The 21278-nt window shown below is 46.1% G+C and overlaps 1 protein-coding gene across 2 annotated transcripts; it reads right to left on the reverse strand.

The window, feature by feature from the left end:
- Positions 1-1559: 1559 nt before the first annotated feature.
- Positions 1560-20948, reverse strand: KLHL36 (kelch like family member 36). Of its 2 annotated transcripts, none has more exons than XM_086758126.1 (5): positions 20827-20948; positions 16842-16923; positions 11850-12923; positions 10853-11010; positions 1560-4963 (listed from the first exon to the last, which is right to left on the reverse strand). In XM_086758126.1, the coding sequence occupies exons 2-5, from the start codon at positions 16899-16901 to the stop codon at positions 4408-4410; spliced, it is 1848 nt and encodes a 615-aa protein (XP_086614252.1). In that variant the 5' UTR covers positions 16902-16923; positions 20827-20948; the 3' UTR covers positions 1560-4407. The 2 variants fall into 2 exon arrangements, with proteins under 2 accessions (XP_086614252.1, XP_086614254.1); XM_086758128.1 differs by lacking the exon at positions 20827-20948 and adding an exon at positions 17196-17342.
- Positions 20949-21278: the final 330 nt, after the last annotated feature.

Genomic DNA, 21278 nt, shown 5'->3' on the forward strand with positions numbered 1-21278 from the left:
GCTAGCTTTCTCCCCCTGCCTCCCCAGAAGCTTCTAACTGGTCAGAGCCTCATAAAGACGTATCAGCAAGGTAAGAATCACAATTAGAATCTTGACCTTTTTTTTCTGCAAGTTAAATTGCTTCTCAGAAAGACTACTAAAGGTTAAATTATTTCTTTAAATTCTTTAGACAGGAGACACTTTTTTGCTGTCACTTAAGAATACCGAATCCTAAACAGCACATAAAAACACCGGTGAGTTGGAAGAAAGCCATCTGATCTCTTCTAGAGAAAGACAGACAGTCAAACACATTTTTCTCAGTTTAAGGTTTCAACTTGAGAACAAAACACTTCCAGCTTCTTTCTCAAGGATTCACAACAACTGCATCTCACACTGCGGTGTAATTTTTCCTCAGGCTGTCTCGAGGGATTTATGTTACCTGATGTCAGTTTTGCAGGCAGCAGCTCCTCAACACGCCGATGCCAAGATATGGGCATGGAAGTGTGGGAAGAGAAAACCTGAGGTTTTTGGTAGCTGTTTTGTGTCAGGTCAAACAAGCTTTCCTCCGAATTTGGCAACAGGAACCTCTTTAAAAATGAGGTAGAGCAGTAGTTATTTTTCCCCAGGGCAGGAAGAAAGAGCTGTGCTCCCTGACAAGAAGTGAAGCGTTTTACAAAGCTTGCAGATGAAGGCAGTGGCACGTACAGGTGCAGGAGCCGGGCTGAGTCCCTGAGAGCACAGACTGGGAGGGTATGTCTTTCCTCTGCCGGTCTCGATTGCTGCGAGGGCCGTTTGGACAACAAAAATCGAAGTGGAAATACACTCATGTCATATGTATTCTCTTTCATTTTTGCAGGCTTGCAGCAGACCCATTTCACAAAGCAGTTCAGCACTTCGGAGCTTAAGTTATTTTCAAGCACCGTGTGCTATCTACTAACACTTCCCGAGTGATGATAAGCCAGGTCTAGCTACATGGCATCCAAAAATCAAGGGGCACTCTGCCAGACTGTGCTTTTACCACTGCTTAACTACCGTGGGTCTCGTAGGGGCAAATGGTAATCGTTTGTTCCTTTCATAATGGAAAAACACTTACGGCAACAACAGGTACGATACCCCAGTGACCTCTAATAACGTGAGATGGCCCATACCCACCTACAGCCTCTGTTTTTGAAGGGATGATAAACAGACTGGGAAAAATAAAGCTTACTTTGATGAGCACTGAGGTGATATTTTGCCTATGCAATTAAGGTTAATGTTACAAAGTCATAACTGTGTTTATCTACTCATTAAACACTATCTTTGAAACCACTATATAAACTGGATTGGATCTTTTCCCACAGCTGCAAAAAATGTGAAAAATAAAGTAATTTCTGACTGTCTCGTTTGGAACATGATGTAGAAAAGGTGGATTAGCCAGATGAGGTCTATTTCTACTCCACATTGTTACATTTAGCTTCTGCCTATTAAGATGTTTCCACCATTACTAATGCCACCTAAAAATAATCTCAAAATTACTTCTTTCCATTTATCCAAAAGGAAAACCTACCTCAGTTAAGTCAATACACAAGTCAGACTGTGACGATACAATATTCTAAACTGGATTTATTGTTTCCAGACATTAATGTAATACATAAACACATTAAAAGGGGGGGATATAGTAACAAGCAACCCATTAACAGAAAAAAAAAGCAAGTCTTTGAAATTTTGGTTATATACTTACACATGAAAACCTCCCAAAAAGTTAAGTAGTTGTCAGTCAACATAGCAAGGATTTCAGATATAAAAAAAAACCCAAACAACTCACTAATGAGTTTGTCATAACCAAAATATTTGTTTTGGTTTTGTTCTTTTTTAAATTTATTTTTAGGGTAAAAAGGAATAACCATTACCTCATGCAGTGTACAAAGGCTTTAAAACAAATCCATTAATGCTAATGAAAGACTAACTCCTGAGGCTTTTTTTTTCCTTTTGAACATCAAAAAAAAAACCCCCTCCAGAAGTTTCACAAAATTAATTTCAACTAGTTTTCTTAAATCCTTTCGTAGCTCTGAAGAAGAAACATGTAACTTCCTTGCACTCCAGAAATGTATGCAGAGGTACCTCTTTCAATACAAATACGTCCTTGCAATCTAAGAGTTCTTTAAATTACAAGAGCTTCAAATGAAATTAAGTGCAAAAAATGTTTTCTTAGTGTTTTCCAATTAATGAGGTAAATAGTTGCCAAAATAAAAAACAAAAAAGTGAGTAGCAGGATATCAACTGTATGTACACATACAGTACAACAACAACAAAAAAAGGCAAATCTGAAATACATGGCATGATGCACAAGGGAGATGTGAAAGAAGGACCGAGGAAGAAACTATCAGGAGTTCCCCAACAGAACTTTAAACCAAAGCCCTTGAAATCCACTCAGCAGATCACCAATAGCTGACCGTGAAGCACGTTTACGAGCACGTCTGGCGAGCTGGGCCAGCAGGGAAGAGGCCGTAGGACAGTCACAGTTACAGCTGACTGCCCGACCACGCAGAGAATGTGAACGCTGCTCTAACAGCTGCGTCGCATCCTGACCAACTACACAGAGACCAAAAGATCCATCAAACATTGAGTTCCCGACAGCAACAATGGGGTCACAATGACAGCGCAGCAGCTTCTACAGTAAATAATATAATATATGGCAAACAAGAGACTGAGTTAGCAAAATGTGTTATAAAAAAGTATAAAAGTCGTTTTAAAAAACTTTCTAAAAATTTCTTTTGGGAAGGAGGAATATTAATCTGTGGCTTGGCATTATTACAATAACTGAAGTGGTTGTATCAGATTGCTGGTGATCGACTTCTTGCAAATCAGAGGTGCATTTGTAAAATGCCCCGGGGTGAATGCCTGAAAGCTGGCCAGACAGGCGGGGAATTTTCCTATCTGCAGCAGGATCAGCTGTGTTTGTAGAGGGTGGACTAACACTTGGGTCAGAAATCTCTGTACCTGGTATGCAGAGGACAGTGTGACACAGAGGACCTAACAGACGATTTTCAGTTCAGTCCCGCTGTCTGGATCCCAAACGCAGTCCCGTGGATATTTCTGGTTTCCTCCTTTTGAACCTGTCTCGCTGGGAAGGTGTTTGGTTGCACGCCTGGAGAGCCGTGGCTTCATGTTCCCGACAAATCCATCAGAAAAGGCTACTCTCAGGAAAAGATATTTTGAACTTGGGCTGGGGGAGGGAAAGGAAAGTGTGAGCTATTAGCACAGGTAAAAAACCATGAGTTGCTGTCCTTCGGCATTACTGAACCCCAACTAATCACCCCGGGTTAATAAGCTTTTTGACAGCAGATAAGTCCAGTATGGGCCCATGCTCACACTGGCCACTAGCCGTGACCACTGTGAGGCTTGAGTTCAACGAAGTGGATCCCAGCTTCTGCAGCGTGGTAGGCGAGGGACATCTTGCTTCAAGCTCACCTGAAGGATCCTCCTGCCTTTTCTCCCCACTGTTCCCTATTCAGCAAACCCCAGACTCACAGGGAGCTCGATCAGTTCCATCTGCTTTGAAGACCAAGGACAACTGTACAGTTCCCATCCAAATCCCCAAATCTTTCAAGTTCTTCAATAGATGTTTTTTCCTCGTTTTGGGGCCTTTTTTAAAGCCTAAGAAAAATGTGCTACTGTGTTTAGATAGGAAAAGTGCCACAACAAGGGATGCAAAAGTCACCCCACCTTTCCTGATTTCAGAGTTAACAACGCTGTCAATCCAAGCCCAAGTCAGTCCCATCTATTCTTTAGCCACACAGCAAGGACTTCGTAGTCTTGGGGGTACAGTGGAGTTATTTGCTCATCAAGCTGATCTGACCTGCATTCACCAAAAGCAGTACTTTCTCTGAACACTCATGTGTTCCAGAAATCTGATACTAACAACTCAAGAATGTATTGCAAATGAAATTTAACATTACAAAGATTCAAGATTTATAACATGGAAGATCGGTTTCATTTTTTTCTTAGCAGTTGCTTCAGAATACCTTTAAACTGCTCCGTAACTTCAAACCAGACACTTAGTGCTCTGCCTCCTTCCCCTTGACATTATTGTCTCAGCCACAGATTCAACCTTATTTTACAAACGTCGATATAATACGATGTATGTGGAAATGCCATGAACCACAGAAGTAAAAGACTAAGCCTTAACATTCAGGAGAGCAGCATAACCTCTCTTGACATATCATCCCTTATAGAGTTGGGGGGAGTAGGGTGGTTTATTTTGTTCTTTTTACCTTAAACATGAGCTTAATCCAAAAACCACATTAAACTGTACATTTTCTGAGGCTTCAGAAGATGCCTTCCCCCCCTCCATTTAAAAAGAAAAAGAAAGAATCAAGGTTAGATAGAAATGACTGAATACAAAGTCCTTTTGGAGTCCACCGTCAAAGCGTGGTTATCCAGAAGTAGTCATCTTCCTCGATCTTGATGTTTTCTTGTTTTTGTCTTTTTCTTTTTGTCCTCTGTTTTGGGTTTCAATGCACAGACGCATGCAGACACACCAGCAATTGCTTTGGGCAAGTCAGTTCCTTTGTACCACTTATTTTTCTCCTTATCATAAACCTGAACTGTTTTGGAGAAGACCGTTTCTTCCCAGCTGTAGCCTCCGAGGATATAAATCTTGCCTTCCCAAACTGCCACCCCTGACTCACTGTTGGCTTGCAACAAAGGAGCAACTCTGGTCCACTGGTTACACTGAGGGCTGTAGGACTCCACGCTCAGGATGTCAAAACGAGCCATGGTTTCTATGTTGTCGTCGCTGCCACCGATGGAGTAGATATGGTCCTGTAAGGTGCACATGCTGTGCCACCCTCGGGCAGTGATCATCGGCCTCTTCTCCTCCCAAACATCCGTGCGGTAATCGTAACACAGCAGGTTTTTTCTATAGGGGCCAATTTGGTAATCATGGCCTCCCGAAATGTACACAAATTCCTTGTAGACTGTTCCAGCGTGGCCGTAGGTAAACCTAGGACAGGCAAACAAAAATGGTCCGGCTCGGTACTTCAGGATTTTACCAAGATACACAAGCATTCAACAAGGACTGCTACTAAAGAAGAAAATAAACAGACAGAGGAATCCCTAATCCTGTTAGTTACCCAGTAACCGCAGAGTGCTGGGGTACACAATCACTTGTTAAGGCACCCTTCTCATACCTGGTCGCTACAGAGCGCTAAGGTATGACAATCACTTTTTAAGGCATCCTCTACAGTGTGTCATGCAACAGAAGCAACCCATCCTGCTCTAGCTGGCATGGCCTCCACTCCCATTTTCCTGCTCCAGTGCTTGGGTTGGATCAGTCTGAGAGGGCCAGAGAGGAAAAAATCCACATCTCAGCAAGGGTTTCTATGACAGAAAGAGGAAATAATCACGATACCTCTCAGATTCACCAGTAGCGATTAACCAAGAAAAACCAACAAGAGAACTACTGCTGCCTTCCCCTTCCACAGCTTCAGGATCATGAATCACATTTCTTAGCCACCAGTGCTTACAGCCCAATGTATTTGCAGTCATGATAAGCGTAGAGTCCTTTGCATGAGCCACCCATCTGTTCTACCACTTCTGCTATACAGGTGACAACGTCTTTGGTCACACCAAGACAACGGAACAGGCCTTGGGTAATCTTAGATCAGAGTCCATGTCTGAAATAAGACGAGACGGTAGAAACCAACACCATGCATGCTCTTTCCACAGGGCAGAGAGAAAACCCCTTTGATCAGCTGTAACAAACCTAATTCTTGAGGCTGTTCTTAACTTAACATCAGGATATTTCTCACCAAACCCTTTTGAGCTCTTAGAAGTAGAATGCTCAGGCAAGGGACACCCTCAGCTTCTGTGAACATACCCTTCCTGCACATGTCCTTTTTTTCCTCTTCTCAGGCATGGGGGGGGGGTGTCAAGAGGTGTAGCTGCAGCACCAGCCACCACAAACTGGCTCGCACAAACAATTTAATACCCACAGGGCTGCACAGCAATATACTCCTCAAGCTGCCCGCATGAGCCTCTGCTACCAGCCTTTGTAGTGAAGGACACTCAGCCTCTGTGGCAGGCAAACCCACGTTAGCATTGCTTTAGCCTGGAATGCTTTTGAACCATGCCTGAACACGCTGGAAACTCAATGTGGATAGAACCTTGAGCTGTTTTTATTTCTCCTAGTAATCGTTTGTCTCAGCTACACAAACTGCATCATAACTTCTTCCACGCACCTCAGTGCCAAGAGCTTTTGTGCCAAGGGAAAAGGTGGAATAGAAAATAAAACCCGCATTTACCCTGAAAGCACAGCACTTCTGAGAAAAGCTAAGATGTTTATTACTCTAGGTGCCTACTGAAGCTTCTGATCCCTGACCAGTGTCTGAATCAGATATTTTAATAGGCTCCTGCTACAAGAAACAGAATAATCTTTGACAAGCTTGGCCGAAGAATGATGAGTGGCCAGGACAGCCCTTGCAACTACAGGGGCCGGAGCACTATCCCTGAAGACCTTAAGAGATAATTCCACAGCTCACAATCTGCCTAACAATGGAAGCACGTAACTCATGCTTGGTGCTTCTGTTTGACATGAAATACCCTGAGCACACGCACTCCAGCTTTCGGACCTGTCAGAAATGCTATGGCAGGTGTAGTGTACGTAGATGCTGCTCTACCTTGTCTGCGGACTCTCACGGACAAGAACTGGGAGCGTATGTCTCCAGTGGCACCAGTCTGGTTGCTAGACTATTTGCTTCTCTATATAAACAGGAATGGGTCTTAAAAAGTGAACTACCTGTTAAGAAAAACTTGAGTGACCTTTGGAGAAGCAGGTTAAATGTTTTCCTGCGCTAACTGGAAAGTGGAATTCTGCGCAGGCAAGCAAGCAATAGACATTTTACCTCAAGCACATGCATGCAGTCTAGCATAGACAGCTGCAGAAAAAGCACTGATGCTTTTCTTTTTGCTTCGATCAATGGGTGAACAGCAATAGCTACAAGAGTAATTTGGAAGAGGCAATCATATCTGAAGCATCAAATCGACCATCAATTTGCTATTTTCCAACACAGGGAGATTACCCATTGAAATACGCTAGAAGTATTTCACTTTGCCTGATTTCTGAAAAGCTCATCCAAAATCGCACACAGCCGGCTTCACATTAATAGAAAACTAAATATAATGCACAAATTGAAAACAATCAATAAGAATCCTTTCCTGGTTTAAACAGAGGCATTTCTAAATGTGCCACAGAACAGACACTTGAGTACAGTGGGTCCAGACATCCTCCAGCAGAAAGCATCCAGCATTTTGGCAGCTTTATCTCTAAGAGTGTCCAGAAAAAGCCAGAGGCATTAAGGAGAAAGAAAGTGCCATTCAGAACATCTGCCAGAGCCGATCGCTGATTTTTAATGATTTGCCTAGATACAATGCTCCAAAAATTACAGTTTCTGACACAGTAACACCACTGAGTAAATGCTAGAAAATCTACCATTTATTTCCTTGAACAGAAGAACGCTGGGTCTGACTCGATAAAGCTTTGGGAATCCCCAGCTCCAACCAAGGTCCAGGCGAGCTGTGGCTGCTCTGAATCCCAGTGTCCACCTGTTGCAGCCCTGTGAGATTATTCATGACACAACTAGCAGAGCAGATACCATCACTCGTTAACCTGTTCCAACGCATCTCCTCCTCACACAGCTGCTTTCAGTTGTTCTGCCAAACTTTAACCTAGGGCCACTCAATTAATTTCACTGATGTCTGCAGCAGACTTTTTCACGGTCTGTTCAAGACGAGAACACATTGCACCAACTTCTGCTCTGCCAAGCTTGTCAGCCACCGCTGCTCCCTTCCGGGCTAGAAACTGCGGCAGCAATTGCTCCCAAAGAGCCTGGGAAAATGGAAAAAAATAGGACCTGTCTGAAGAACGGGAAAGGTATCCCACAACCAAGGACCCTACTGAGAGTCAGGCAAAGTTCACTTGCAGTAAACTTGGACCAGATCCACCCTTCAGCTAGCTTGGCTGCAGTTTTCCATGTTAAGCATCTGCCTCAAGATGCTGTGTTTTCTTCTCCAGCAAGATAGCATTATTTCAGTCAAAACAGCTCAGCTCCTTCCAAGAAAGCGGTTAGGGAAAACGCTGTCTTGTTCTGACCATGTTGGGGTGGGAAGGGGGCGGGGAGAAGAAGAGATAAAAAAGAGCTGGCAAAGCTCTTCCTTAGAGGAGCATGACTGTGCCTGTGTATGCAACATGGACACAGGATTCGGTAGCAGCCGGGATGCAACCATTCCCCTTCCCCTGAAAATCTCCACACACATGGCAAGCTGTAACCCTTGGGAAGAAAAAATTTTTCGGCATGCTCAGACTAGAAATTTTTAACAAATGTAACTGAGAGTCCAGCCCCACACAGCTCAAAACGAACTACGCAAGCCTACACCCCAAAATGACCTCAACGTGTGCCTGTCACTCCAGGGAACAGTCTTCCAGGCAGTCGCTGGCTTAGAGCGGTCAGAAACAACACCAGAGTGGTGGGCAGGGAGCCTGCTTCTGGTGGTCATGCACCCAAGGGGGCAAAATCCCGCACGTGTTCTCTTCAGAGAGAAGAAGACAGAAAAATGCAGGAAACAAGGCAGCTATGCTGGGACATTGCCTGATGAGGCAATCAGGAAGCAGAGGACTGGAATTTCTGATTTCCTCTACAGGAGGAGAAAAGACTTGGTGCTAGAACAGGGCTGTTATTTGTGTTAAAAAAGTAAATAAAATCAGTTTGAGGAACAAAAGCACATGGCGGGGAGGAAAACGGAGATGAGATCAAGTGTACGTTGAAGGGAAGACAGGAGTATGCAGAAGGAACCGTAGTTAGCATGCTTTCTTCTAGTCTTGAATAGATCACAAAATTCTCTCTCATCCTTCCTTTGCTGACAGCAAATCCATCTGAAGTACATCAGATCCCTTCCAGCAGCCACTCACACCTGCCAGAGCCACATCACTCTGAGCTCAAGCAGCATTCGCTTGCCCCTGCATCCAGAAGGCTTTTTTGTTTTCCACCAATGCTGATTTTTGCCTTTCACAACCTGCATAACGTTCTTTTTGCCTTAATCTTTCTGTGCCGAAAACCAGCTGTTTCTAACAATATACTGCCCAACACAAGAGTTCTCAAACAGGAGAAAGAGGGCTGAAAAAAACAGAAAATCTGAAGGTACCAAGTGTCCACTGAGATCTAACTACAGACATATTAACGTGCAGGAGAGCAGCTGCACGGAAAAGTGGGAAGCTCTCTAGTTCACTACACAGCTGCACAAACACCAGCTGGCACAAGGGACAGGTAGCATGGGACGAGGACAGAGCAGGCAGGAGGAAGGGACGCAAAACTATTTCTTTGGGATGCAGCAGTAACTTAAACAGTCGCTGTATTACAGCCTAACTCTGCAGTTTGGCAACCAGCTAAGTCAGTGTAAGTGGAGTCTATCCCATAAGGGGGACTTGTCTAGTCCAAGGGGATCAACTAGGCAATCTAAGAAAAAATTAACAGCCCTCTCTCTTAAATGCTGCAGCTGCAAAGTTCCCAAAGCCAACAGACAGGTACCAGTAGGAACACGCAGAAAAAACACCCCATTTTGGACAGCTTATCGTCTGCAAGCTTCCCCAGTACCGCTTATACGCGGGGAAAAAATATCCATACCTGTTCTAAGTGAGTGCTTTTCTAACAACATACAAGGCAGTCACGTCACACGTACATTTATTTGAAAAATGTTTAAAAAAAAAAAAAAAAGCTGTGCTACTATTTCTATGAGATGTTACTGGGATCTCGCACAGGTCATCTCCATCAACAGAAGGGCTCAGGAACTGAAGACATTCTCAAACACAGCTTCCCAGGAAAAGATTGTGGTGTTTAGCCTCAGCTGCTAGATCTGCCTATGCGAGCAGAAATAAAAGAAGAAAAAGCATCCTGCTTCTGAGGAGCACTCAAGCCCAGCTGTTAGCCTGGATCAGACTCGCATTGCAGCACCTGCCCAAAATAGAATCAGGCAACAGGCTTCTGTGCCTTCACTGGCTGCCTATGGCTCTGCAGCTAAGGGAATAAGGGAGAAAAACCCTCAACTCTCAAATCAAATTGCAAGTATCTCGCTCGTGATGCCACTAAGAAAGCAAGCACTGCTGCTGAAGTGGCAGGTTTCAGACATCACGAAAATACATCCGTATAGCTAGGGCTCCTGTAATTTCCATCGATGGGAAATATTACTCTATCTGAATAGCTATTTGCAAATGAAATGCTATCGTACCACTCTTACAAAGCCACCACGCAAACATTGATTCAAAATACTAGCAACGTCCTGCGCTGCTGTTACAAAAAGAGCTGCAGGAAAGCCTCTCAAAAGTAGAGCAGCTAAGTTTTAACTCAGACTGAGATAAAGAGATGTCACATTTGCTGGGGTTATCTATTTGCAGTACAGGTAAACATGGTTTATCTGCAACGGCCGACCTGAGCAGCCAGAGAGAAACACCTTACAAGGAAAGCAGTAACAACAAGGTGACAAAGCAAGCCAAATAAATTATAAAAGCCTTTGAACAAGATCTAAATAGTGCCTCTGAAAAGATTCAGCTCCAAGTGACCTCAGGAGAAATATTTTAAGAGTAGTAGAGCAAAATTACAGGAACTCTCCCTCCCATCCTTCAGACTTACCTCAGGACAAAAATCAAAATCAATCAAGCTGACATGAGCTACGCTGCCTGGAAGAGATGTTTGCTCAAATACCAAATGCTGATACGGTTTGTTACTTGCTGATACCATGTCAGTTACATATCCGCTTGTCTCCCTTCTAGGGATACTCATTCACAAGCTCCCTTTATTACCGTTCTTCAAACACAGGGTAACTTTCCAAACACCCCTATTACCTGGGCAAGCCTGCGATATAGGACCACGAATCCTTCTGAGGGCTGTAGGTCTCAACTGAAGAAAGCGCCCCATTTTCGTTCCTGCCACCAACAGCGACCAGCATGTCGGTAATAGCTCCCAGGTAGAAATCTACACGGCGTTGTCTCATGGAGGCAACCTGTCAAAAAAAAAAATAACATGCTGACATCTTCAAACATCTGGTAAGCAAGCTGATGTAAGGCATATTGTAGTCAGAGGACAGGATAGTTGCTTCTTCCCATTTATTTGGAGAGGACGGCCACTGGTTTTGACCATTATATTCATAGGATACTTCAGTTTTCCTGCAGTAGCATATGACATAGCATTCATTTTCAAAAAAAGGGGACAACAGGAAGCATCTAAGAGACGGGTTACTCTACAAACGTTTCTGTTACATGGGCCTCCTTCCAAAACTCTCCAGGAAACATATATTGGATGGAGTCACTCAAAACCACAACGGAACCACACAGGATGATTGGTTCATACAGGAACCTGCACTGGCCACGGAGTTTTACAGCAGGACTGGAAGTGAATAGCTTGTTCTAAGAGACATTCAGCACAGAGACATTTGACAAGCGTCAGAGACATTTTCTTTTGACATCAGACCCATTTTTGATTTAGTTGTATGTGCTACTGCTTGAGAAAGATGAACTAAGCAATGACCGCTGTAAGTCCACTCTAGCATTATTCCCAAAATTTATCTAAAGAGTTGCAGGTGGTGGATGCTGACCAGGAGTTTCACAGATGAGATGTCCAATTCCCAAATGAAGTTGAAAATCTGCCCTAAACTCTTTTGCTGTGTGTTTAACTTAAGCATTCCCACAAAGGATCCAAGTAGCTGCTTTTTCAGCTTAAATAACTTGAATTTCCATTTGCTGTGTTGGCTATTCTAATGAGCCCTGTCCTTACACCAAAAAGAAGAAAACACTCCAAACATTAAGGACTTTAAACAGAGAAATAATACAGCTTAAGTCTCACCTTTATCCACTGGTTACAGCGGGGATCATACCTATATAGGAGATTTGAAGCTGCATCCCCTCCATTGTCTCTTGAAAAGCTGCCTCCGGCTATGAAGATGAAGCCTCCCAAGACTGCAACACAGTGGTGACTTCGTCTGGCTGGGAGAGGGGTTTCTGCCACCCACTGCCCCTTTCTGGTGTCCAAGAAGCAGGTATCATCACTCAGTTCCAGGCACCGTTCGGAAACCTCCCCCCCCACAAAGAGGAGCCTTTCCTCGCAGGTCCGCAGGGCTGTCCGCTTGTTCTGCAGCACGGGCTGAGCCGTGACGTTATTATGATAGTTCACCGCCTCCTCTATAAACCCCTCACAGTTTGCTTCTTTGGGCAGAAGGGAGCAGACAGCAGGCTTGACTCGATGGAGGAGATCACTTTTAGGTATCAAGGGAAAATGAATGTTATCCAGAACCTGGTAAGCCTCGTTCTCCCTTTCCGGGTACTGCGTAAGCCACTGCAAGGCAGCCTGCAGCAAGTCGTGCTCACACTCCTGCTGCACGTTGCTGCTGTCCAGGTATTGGCACAACTTCTGCAAGGAAATGTTCTGCAGGAAGTCCGGGGTGAAAGACAGCGTGCCAAAGTTCTGCAAGATGAAAGAGTCGATGTAGGAGTCAAGGCGCTTCAGGTTGTAGATAGAGGCTAGCTCTTGCAGGTACAAATAGTTCTCCTCGCTGACCTCGTTCTCCAGGTACTCGCAACAGAAGTCGACCACCTTCCAGATCTGCAGCAGGTGAGCCGTTTCGAGCACGTAGTCGATATTGCCTCCATCTAAAGACAGCTCACTGCCATAAAGGAAATCCACCACAGCCTTGAGACCGATGTAAGAGGCTCCAAAAAGTTCAACCTCTTTTTGGTGGGCTTCTCGCATACCAATGGTGAACATAGAGTTGAAGTAGTCACTGCAAACAGCGAGGAGGTTCCGATGGGCAGGGACCCTCTGTTCGTCCACCACGAGCACAATGTCACAGAAGAGGCCTCGGTGCCTCTGCTCATTCAGGCTCTGAAGAACTAGACTAGAGTGGTCATCCCACCTGTACACCTGGAATAAACAAACAGCACCAGGCAGATGTTATCTCCACCCAGATAAATTTCACTGGGCACAAAGTGTTTTCCCATTAGATGTAGTGTGCTGCTTTTCATACACAAAAGAGAGAAAGCTTACTTGTGTAGCACATTTATAATGAATTCTGATTTGAAACAGTTTGCAAGCAACATAGTACGAGCCCAAGCTCCTCACCTTCACTTTGAAAGGCCTATGCAGATTTTCACTGCTTCCTACTCCCTGTTTTTTTAGTAACTTACTCCTACCTCCTCCACAATGCTGCATTCAAACCTCCTCCCTGATGATTTATACAGGCACAGTTTTCTGAAACTCTTCCACTCATTGTCTTCAAGACATCTTGCTGACATTTCCTTTCTTACTTGTCCCCCAAATGACTCCTTAGCTCTTCTCAACTAAGCTACTTGCTGAATATTTGGAGTGGGAGACCCACATGGAGCAGTGTGCCAAATTTTCATTCAGCCCATGTATTGTTTGGGTTAGTGCTTACTTGACAGCTGCCCCCCTTTTCAGAACTCCACATTTCTAAGCTTGTTAGGGTAAAATCCCTCTCTTTCTTTCCATATTATTCCAGGCACACACACTGCATTCAAAAATAATAGCTGTTTATTTATCTGCAAAGCCACACATGTGGATAACTTATTCCCATAAGACTCCTACTTGCTTCCAGAAGCCGAGGTAGTTTTTGTTTTAATGAATATGACTAAATGTTTTTCTTTCAAAGAAAGGGGAAAATGCCCTCAGAACATGTCTGTTAAGTGCCCTTCTGGGATCCCTTCGGTCCAGGCACTCTTCCCACCAGCTCTGTACGTGCCACAGAGCTTCTGAGGCAATCAGTACTTCCCTTTTTCTCACAGACTGGTGTTATCAGTCTTAGGAAGAACCAAAATGGAAATGTTCTGTTACCCCTTGAATGTCCTGCAGAACATGTATTGAAGGGGCTGGTCACCTCAGTATGTCAAGCGACGCAGCTTTTAGGACCATCCTTCCAGAGGAACGGAACGCTTGATGGTACAGTCGGTTACCTTGTGATCTCTCTTAATAAAAGCCAGGTTAAGTTAAATGCAAATACATAACTTTAATTACCAAATCCAAAACAGGCAGAGCTGCAGAGCCTGTAAGAACATGTAAGAGAAATTAAAGGAGGTGGAAAGGAAGCACATCTTCGTGTTGTACCTAAGTTAGCTCTGAAAAGTTCTGGCTGTAGGACCCTGGGTCTCACCCAGTCCTACACCCACAGACTGCATTCCTAGAAGTGACACCCTGCAAGGTATCTCAGTCCATATCTACCGTGAAAACAGCCACACAGACAACCTGAGGTCTCTTCAAGCCTCTCGGGCATCCAACCTTTCCTTCACCAAACTGTTGCTTCTCCTAGAAATCTTAACTATCCATGGCCTTCCTGTTTTCCCAAACAGAAAGCACACGACTACTGCTGTTTGCCTAAGCCATTAATGGGTTGGTTACACCACAGTGAGACAACTTCTCTGCCCACCTGGATGGAAAAGGATCAAGTCCTAGAGCCAAGCCTTTTCCCCTGCACGCAGCGCTCACCCTAGACGTGCACTCTGTGCAGGTAATTTGGTAATGGTACTTTTACATGATGAGATAAGAAGGATTAACGCAGGCAGCTCACCACTGTCCAGACGTGATGGCAGCCAGTCACCCTGAGCTAATACCAACGCTGGGAGCCTGATCTCCCACGTCTGCCTTTTAGGAGCCGGTGGTATAGCGACAGGCAGTCTGCCAAAATTGAGACCCAAATTAATAACCAAATGTGCTGCTCTTAGTGTGATATCCCAGAGGTTTCTCTTCAAGTTTTTGCTTATGCTCTTTTCTAAACAATGGAGACTAAGCTGCCAAAAAGGCTTCTGCTGGAGTAACTTTGTACATGCAAGTGTACAGAGTTAAACCAATCTAAGTGAAGAGGCTTCAATAATTATAAGTTTTCTGGGCCAAAACTCTTTTAATTTGCCTTATACTCATTGCCTCATCATATCTCTGAACCTAAAAAGGGATCTATGGCATAGACAACTAAGGAACTTCCACTGAGGGATAAAACTGCCAGAGATCTGTATCGGGGGGGGGAACAGAAAAAAAAGAAAGAAAAAAAGAAAGAGGTTTAAAGACTGTAAAGTACTTTATCTTCATTTTTCTGAAGTGGAGAAATGCTGATGTCATACAGGAGACCAAGCAGACACCAGGGCATGGAGGAGGTGGGAAGAAAACTAAATAGAACAAAGGACAAACCATACATTTGTGGCATCTATGATGAAGGATAGTGGATGAACAGACAACAACTAACATCTTACAGCACCCTCTTCTGAATCTGACTGATGGGGGACAGTTATTGGACTAAACCGAAGACAAATTCCCTTTCGTCTCTGTAAAAAGTGGCTGATCATTTCTCTAATGTTCTCTAATATCACCATCGTGCTTAACAAAATTACACCAGAATATAAGATTTGGCAGAGATCCCTATTTACTTAGCTGGCTGTTGAGTCAGCAGCATAATCCTGACCGCAAATATGCCTGACAACTTGTACTCCTAAAATCCTTGTTGCCATGTAGAACTGCTGCTACTTCAGAAATCAAGCATGAAATCATTACGCATGGCACTGGATGGACTCAGAATATATTAACATATTCCAGCTACTTAGCAAGTTCATTCGTTCAGCGAGCAAGAAACAGAAGCTGGTAGCTGCACGTTTCAAAACCAAGAACACGAACATCTTTCTCAAGCTATTTATATTCTGCAGAATTACTAGATAATGCTAAAGCTGTTCTAAGTTTAACAGATAGTGACAGCTGCTGTCTAAGCAAGAAAATAGAACAATGCTGTCAAGTTAATTAATTTTTAATATGATAAATCATCATTTCATTCAGACTAAATCATTTAAATAGTAATGGTAGACGGGATCAGCACTCAGGGAAAGATTATATTGGTAGGGATGCATTTAAAAATTAGTCCCATTTATCTGTTATCTATTGTATTAGAGCAGCATTTTCACTTCTTTCAGATTCAAAGATCTAATTTCTTTCGGATTGTTAATGCAGTACCACTACTCGTCAGTGATGCGAAAGAAAGAGAGATGTCTCATTCAGCTTTGGTAAGACATACAGGCACTGAAAAGTTTCTCTTCTCTAGCTATTGCTGGTAGTACAAGGTACGTGCTCTGCAGCATCTGTAACCTTGTGCTTGCATTCGAAGAGAAAAGCAGTGCTCACTGATACAAAACAAAGTAAACACAATAATTACAGCTGACATTAACATCTTATAAACTTAGGCCATCCTCCTGATGACCTGCATCAGAGCTACCCAAGATGGACTTCCATGAATTCACAACTAAAATCAATGGATTTGCACAAACAGAGGTTCTACACAGAGAAAATTAACCTCACAAACCTAAGACAACATCTGGGGTTCACTGGGATAACTGCTGTTTGCAGGATCAAGACTCTAGTCTCGTGCAAAATGAAGACTAAATCTAAAAAGTAATCCCAGCTTTGCTCCTGTAACTACCTTGGATTTTATGAGATGGATCAGTATAAAATAATTCCCAATAAACACATCACATTTAATGACTGAATTTTTGATGTAGAGATAACACTGTGCTGCGATGATGTGGGTTTCTTTTTTAAGTTATGAGTCATGACGAGCAGATGTCCATTTGCTGCTGCTGCTTCTTTGTGCTTTTTAAATCACTGGGCAGCAACTTCTTCTATCAAAAATATTTGAGCTGGTACACCATCGTTTTCATACCTCTTTCTAAAAGCTCAAAATATTCACATTCCTCCAAAACAGTCCATCCAAAGGAGAGCCTTCACCCCCCACCCCATGTTATTTCTGCAACTTGCGCTTTTTTTTTTTTGATAGGCAACACAAAACGTACAAACCTTGGAGGATTCACTTATCTTGTGTGGACGACAAATCCTGGTTTGCCTGGTTCCCTCCATGACAGGCTGATCCGCAGCACTTCTGGAACAAAAGCAAAGAAAGATGTCAGCAGCGTGGCAAGCCTTTCAGGCTGCTAAAAACCACTCTGTGCTGATTAAATAATGCCATTAAGAGGACCTGCACATGCTAATCTGCAGTTTCGAAATGTCTGAGTTTAAAAAATATATATATTTTTTTTTCAGCTCCCTGATGCTTTCTCGTGTTGTTAATGCTCGGTTGTGTCAACAAGTCGGGGGCGCTGGGGTACGATGACAGACAGCGCGGGTATTACCGACCGTGAGTTATTTACTTACCGCTGCTCCTCGCTACGCCTGCCAGAGGTAAAACCGGTCCCTTTTCGCCGCCGGCCAGGCCGCACTCCGGAGCCCGGGCCCTGCGGTGGCCGCGGGCGGGCTGCAGCGCGGGGGGCGGCACCGCGCAACTCCCGCGCCCCGTGGGGACCCGCCGCGGCGGCTCATCCTCCGGCAGCTACACCAGCCGGAAAAAAAAAAAAAAGGGGCGGTTTATAAAAAAAAAAAAAAAAAAAAAGCAAAGCGATAAGAAATACGGGGACCCGGCCCTCGCGGCCGCAACGTCCCCCGCGGCGGGGGAGCGGGGAGTCAGCAGAGCGCAGCAGCCTGCCTGCCCCCGGGGCCCGCCGCCGCCATGGCCGGCCCAGGAAATGCCGGCTGGGTGGAGCGGGGAGGGACCCAGGCGGGGCGGGAACCGGCGGCGGGCAGGCCGCGGGGCCGAGCCGCGGCGCCTGCGGTGACCCCGCCGGCAGGAAATGGCGGGCGGGGCGGCCCGGAGCTGGGACCGCCCGCCTCCATACACCCCCCCTGAGGGCTGGGGTGCTCGTAGGGTGAGGGCGGCCGGCCCGAGCGCCCATGGCGAGCCAGCCAAGGCCGTGGCTTGCCTCTGTGTCGGGGGGCTCGTTGCAGCGAGCAGGAGGTGTCTGTGCATTAAGGTACAGCGAGAAGCCCGGCCGCCATCTCATCTCGGGTACATGGACACGAAACTGCCTGCCCTCAGAAATGCCTGGCCTGCAACGGGCACCGCTGCAGCCACCGGCGCCTCTTCCGCAATGCCGCCGGAGGGCTCATCCTCGTTGCTGAGGGCCCAGGAGGCTTAAAAGTGAATAAAAGCACCTCGGTGAACAGCAGAGCTGCCAGCACATGCCCTTCAGGGATGAATTAAGAGGCAAAGACTTTGTGCGCAGACCCATTTTGGTGCAACGGTCTCCGTTAAAACACTACAAGTAAAAAAAAAACCCTGTTACTCCAAAACTGCTGGGTATCTTCCAGAGGTCACTGTCAGGGCAGCAGACATCAGCAAGGTGGTGCGCGCGTCCAAGCTCCTCTGCTCTCACCGGGGACAGCCCATCTCGGATACGTGTCCCACACGGTGACGGGGCAGCTGTCGCTGGCAGAAGACAATGTGTACAGCGTGCAGCAGCTGCATTTTAAACGCAGGGAGCGTGCCAGGGCTGCCTGGGATGGTGGCACCTTCACCTACCCCAGCTCTCATCCAGCCCCCCGCTGCAGGTAACCGTTCCGGCGCTGGGACAGTAGCAACCGGGCGACTGTGTCTCTTCTTCAGCCACCACAGAGAAACAGGAGATGATGTTGGGTTTCTACTAATCCAATTGACTATTGAGTCTGAAGATGAGAAGCATTTTTGCTAGCTTTGATCTCTCCTGTAGCCCGTGTGATCGTGGGGACCCAAGAGAAAGACCCTCAATTCCTGGACTGTCTTGACTAAAAAACCTACTTTGCTGACAACCCTAATGCTAACTGTGATCTGCAGCCTCTTCCTAAAAGAGGGTATTCTTCTCTGCATTATTTTCTCCACTCCTGCACACAAAAGACACAGATGGAGAAGCAGGATTGGGGACAGCCATATAGAAAGATCAGAAAAGACGCAAAAAGGTGTGACAGCAATGAGCCAGGGGCAAGGCACTAGCAGTGTGTTTCCGGAGAACAGCTAAGCCTCCTGCGGGGCCACGGCTGTGCAGAACCATCCTGTTTGCTCAGCTCCCTCCACATATTCTGAGACCCTTCCTGAACTTCATTAGTACAGTCTGGACAGCTGAAGGTCAGTCCAGATATCCAAGACTTCATGCTTGCTGCAGACATTCTTTTGAGGAAGTCCGTGATTCCTCTTTTAAGTCCTTTCACTTTCCCTGTTGTCTGTGCTTCCTCTGCAAGAAGGACAGATGCTCCTGCCAGGCCAGTGACATCTTCCCGCACAGGATGGAAAGATCCATGTGCGGAAGACGGAGGTCTCAAAATTCCCATATGAAAAGCAAACCAAGAGCTCAATGAAGCCAGAAAAGTAGGTATTTTCCCCTCTTCAGTTACAGCCTGATGAAACTGAGCACAATATTTATTCCTCCATGCGTTAAAGGAAAAAATCCATGAAAATGTGTCAAAGACAAGGAAAAGAAGCAAAGAGGAGAGGTTTGGTCCCACAGGGAAGGCATGCATTTCTGAGGTTTGAATCTGTGAAGCACAAAGTTCCTAATGAATATAACTCAAACACTCCAGCCACTAGGTCACAGAGACCGAAACAAGGTTGAGGTTTTCTCCTTCTAAGGGAAATGGCATTTCAGTCACCCACCTCTCCCCTAGGAAACCTCAGGAGTCGAGGAACAAGCGTGAAGAGAAAAGGCCAACCAGCAGTTGTTACGCGTATAAACGGCAGCAAGGTAGTGCCAAAGGACGATAAATGCAGACTACGAAAAAAAGTATTTTTATGACCAGATAATGGTCAGCATAAAGGCTTTTAAAAAAGAAAAGGTGTTCCTAAAGACAGTTCCAAAAGAAAATCAATAGAAATTAAGACCTATTAATGCGTGATTATATTATCATCTACAGCCTGCAGTTTACAGAGGTTCTGAGTGCGATTCCCTCAGATGCCGTGTCCTACACTCGCGCTGACTTCAGAAACATTTCTCTGTTCCCTGTGACCTCATCTACATCACGGAGATGCACTGCAGCAATACGCTCACGGTTTGGGCCCCGATGCTACGGGGAACCTCGCGTCATTCAGGACTCTCTCTGGAAGAAGCTGCGTGCAGGCTTAGGGTTTCCTATTGTACGGCAGAAAATGATGGAGCTGACAATTACCACACGCTCTGGCGATCTTGTTCCTTGAGATGTCTGAAAACATCGAGTAACTGTATGTGGTGATGAGGTTTCTTACTCCTCAGACTTCACATTTACAACATATTGACGTGAAATAAATAATTCACATGGCACCGCGAACTTTAAAAGAAACAAAATGTGATACTTTTTATAATGGAATGGATTTTTTTATTAAAAATGCAATATCCAGCCCCCCGGGTTTTGGGTAGAAACCCACTAACACGCACAAGGACTAGCTTTTTAAACTCCAGTCCTTGAAGACGTCCATATTAATATTTTTAGTGTCATTTTAATTTAACGTTTATTTATTCCATTTATTTCAAGCTGAGTTCTGCTACACAAAGGAGCCGTCTCTGTTTCTGCGGGCACAGGACTGAAGTGCAGTCCCGCAGGCAGCCCTTATCCTTTTCCCCAGCCCCCCCATTTCTCACAGCGTTATGCCTTGGCTTAGATGTTTTATTTTTCTCGTGCAGCGCTGAAGCGGAGCCCAGTAGGGGGGGATGGCTCCCTCCGAAACGCGGTAGAACACGCTCACACCCGCACACGCCGGCACCCCCGGCTCCGCACACCCACCTGGAGCAGCGGCGAGCGGTCACGACTCGAAGCCCCCCTCCCAAACCCCGTTAAAGGTCCGGGCCAGCCCGCAGGGACGCAGCCGGCAGCGGTCCCCAGCTCCCACCCGCGGCTGTGCGGGCCCACGCTCCCCGCCCGCGCTCTCACACGCACCCCGGGGCTCGTTACCCGCATAGTGGCCCCCAGCCCCGCGTCCGCAACCGCCCCCCGCCCCCCCCTCGCCTACCTGCTCTCCGTCCTCCGGCTCCGCTACCTCCCGTGCGCCCGGCCCGGCTCCCGGCCCCGCCGCGCAGGCACCGCCTGCTCCATCTTGCGCATCGCTTCTCCCTCCTTCCTCCTCCTCCTCCTCCTCCTCCCGTCCGTCAGGGGCTGGAAAAACATCGAAGAAAGGCGGGTGGAGGGGGGAAGCTGCAAAAAAAATAACAGCGGCCGAAAAACGCATCACTGCGGCGGGCCCTCCGCTCCGGGACCAGCCCCTCGCCCCCCTGCCCGGGCAGCGCCCCGGATTCGCATCCTCAAGACCGGTCGTCCCCCCCCGCCTCCCCGCTCCTCTCCGCGTTCCCCCCTCCCCCCCGTCCCCGGGCTATTGCATCACCCCGAAACCCCCGCGCCGGGGCCGGGAGGGGCGGGGGCAGGCTGAGCGCAGCCCGCGGAGCCATTGGCAGCCGGCGGCGGGGC

The sequence above is a fragment of the Chlamydotis macqueenii genome, chromosome 13, assembly GCF_036417535.1.
Source record: "Chlamydotis macqueenii isolate bChlMac1 chromosome 13, bChlMac1.mat, whole genome shotgun sequence".
Lineage (NCBI taxonomy): Eukaryota > Metazoa > Chordata > Aves > Otidiformes > Otididae > Chlamydotis > Chlamydotis macqueenii.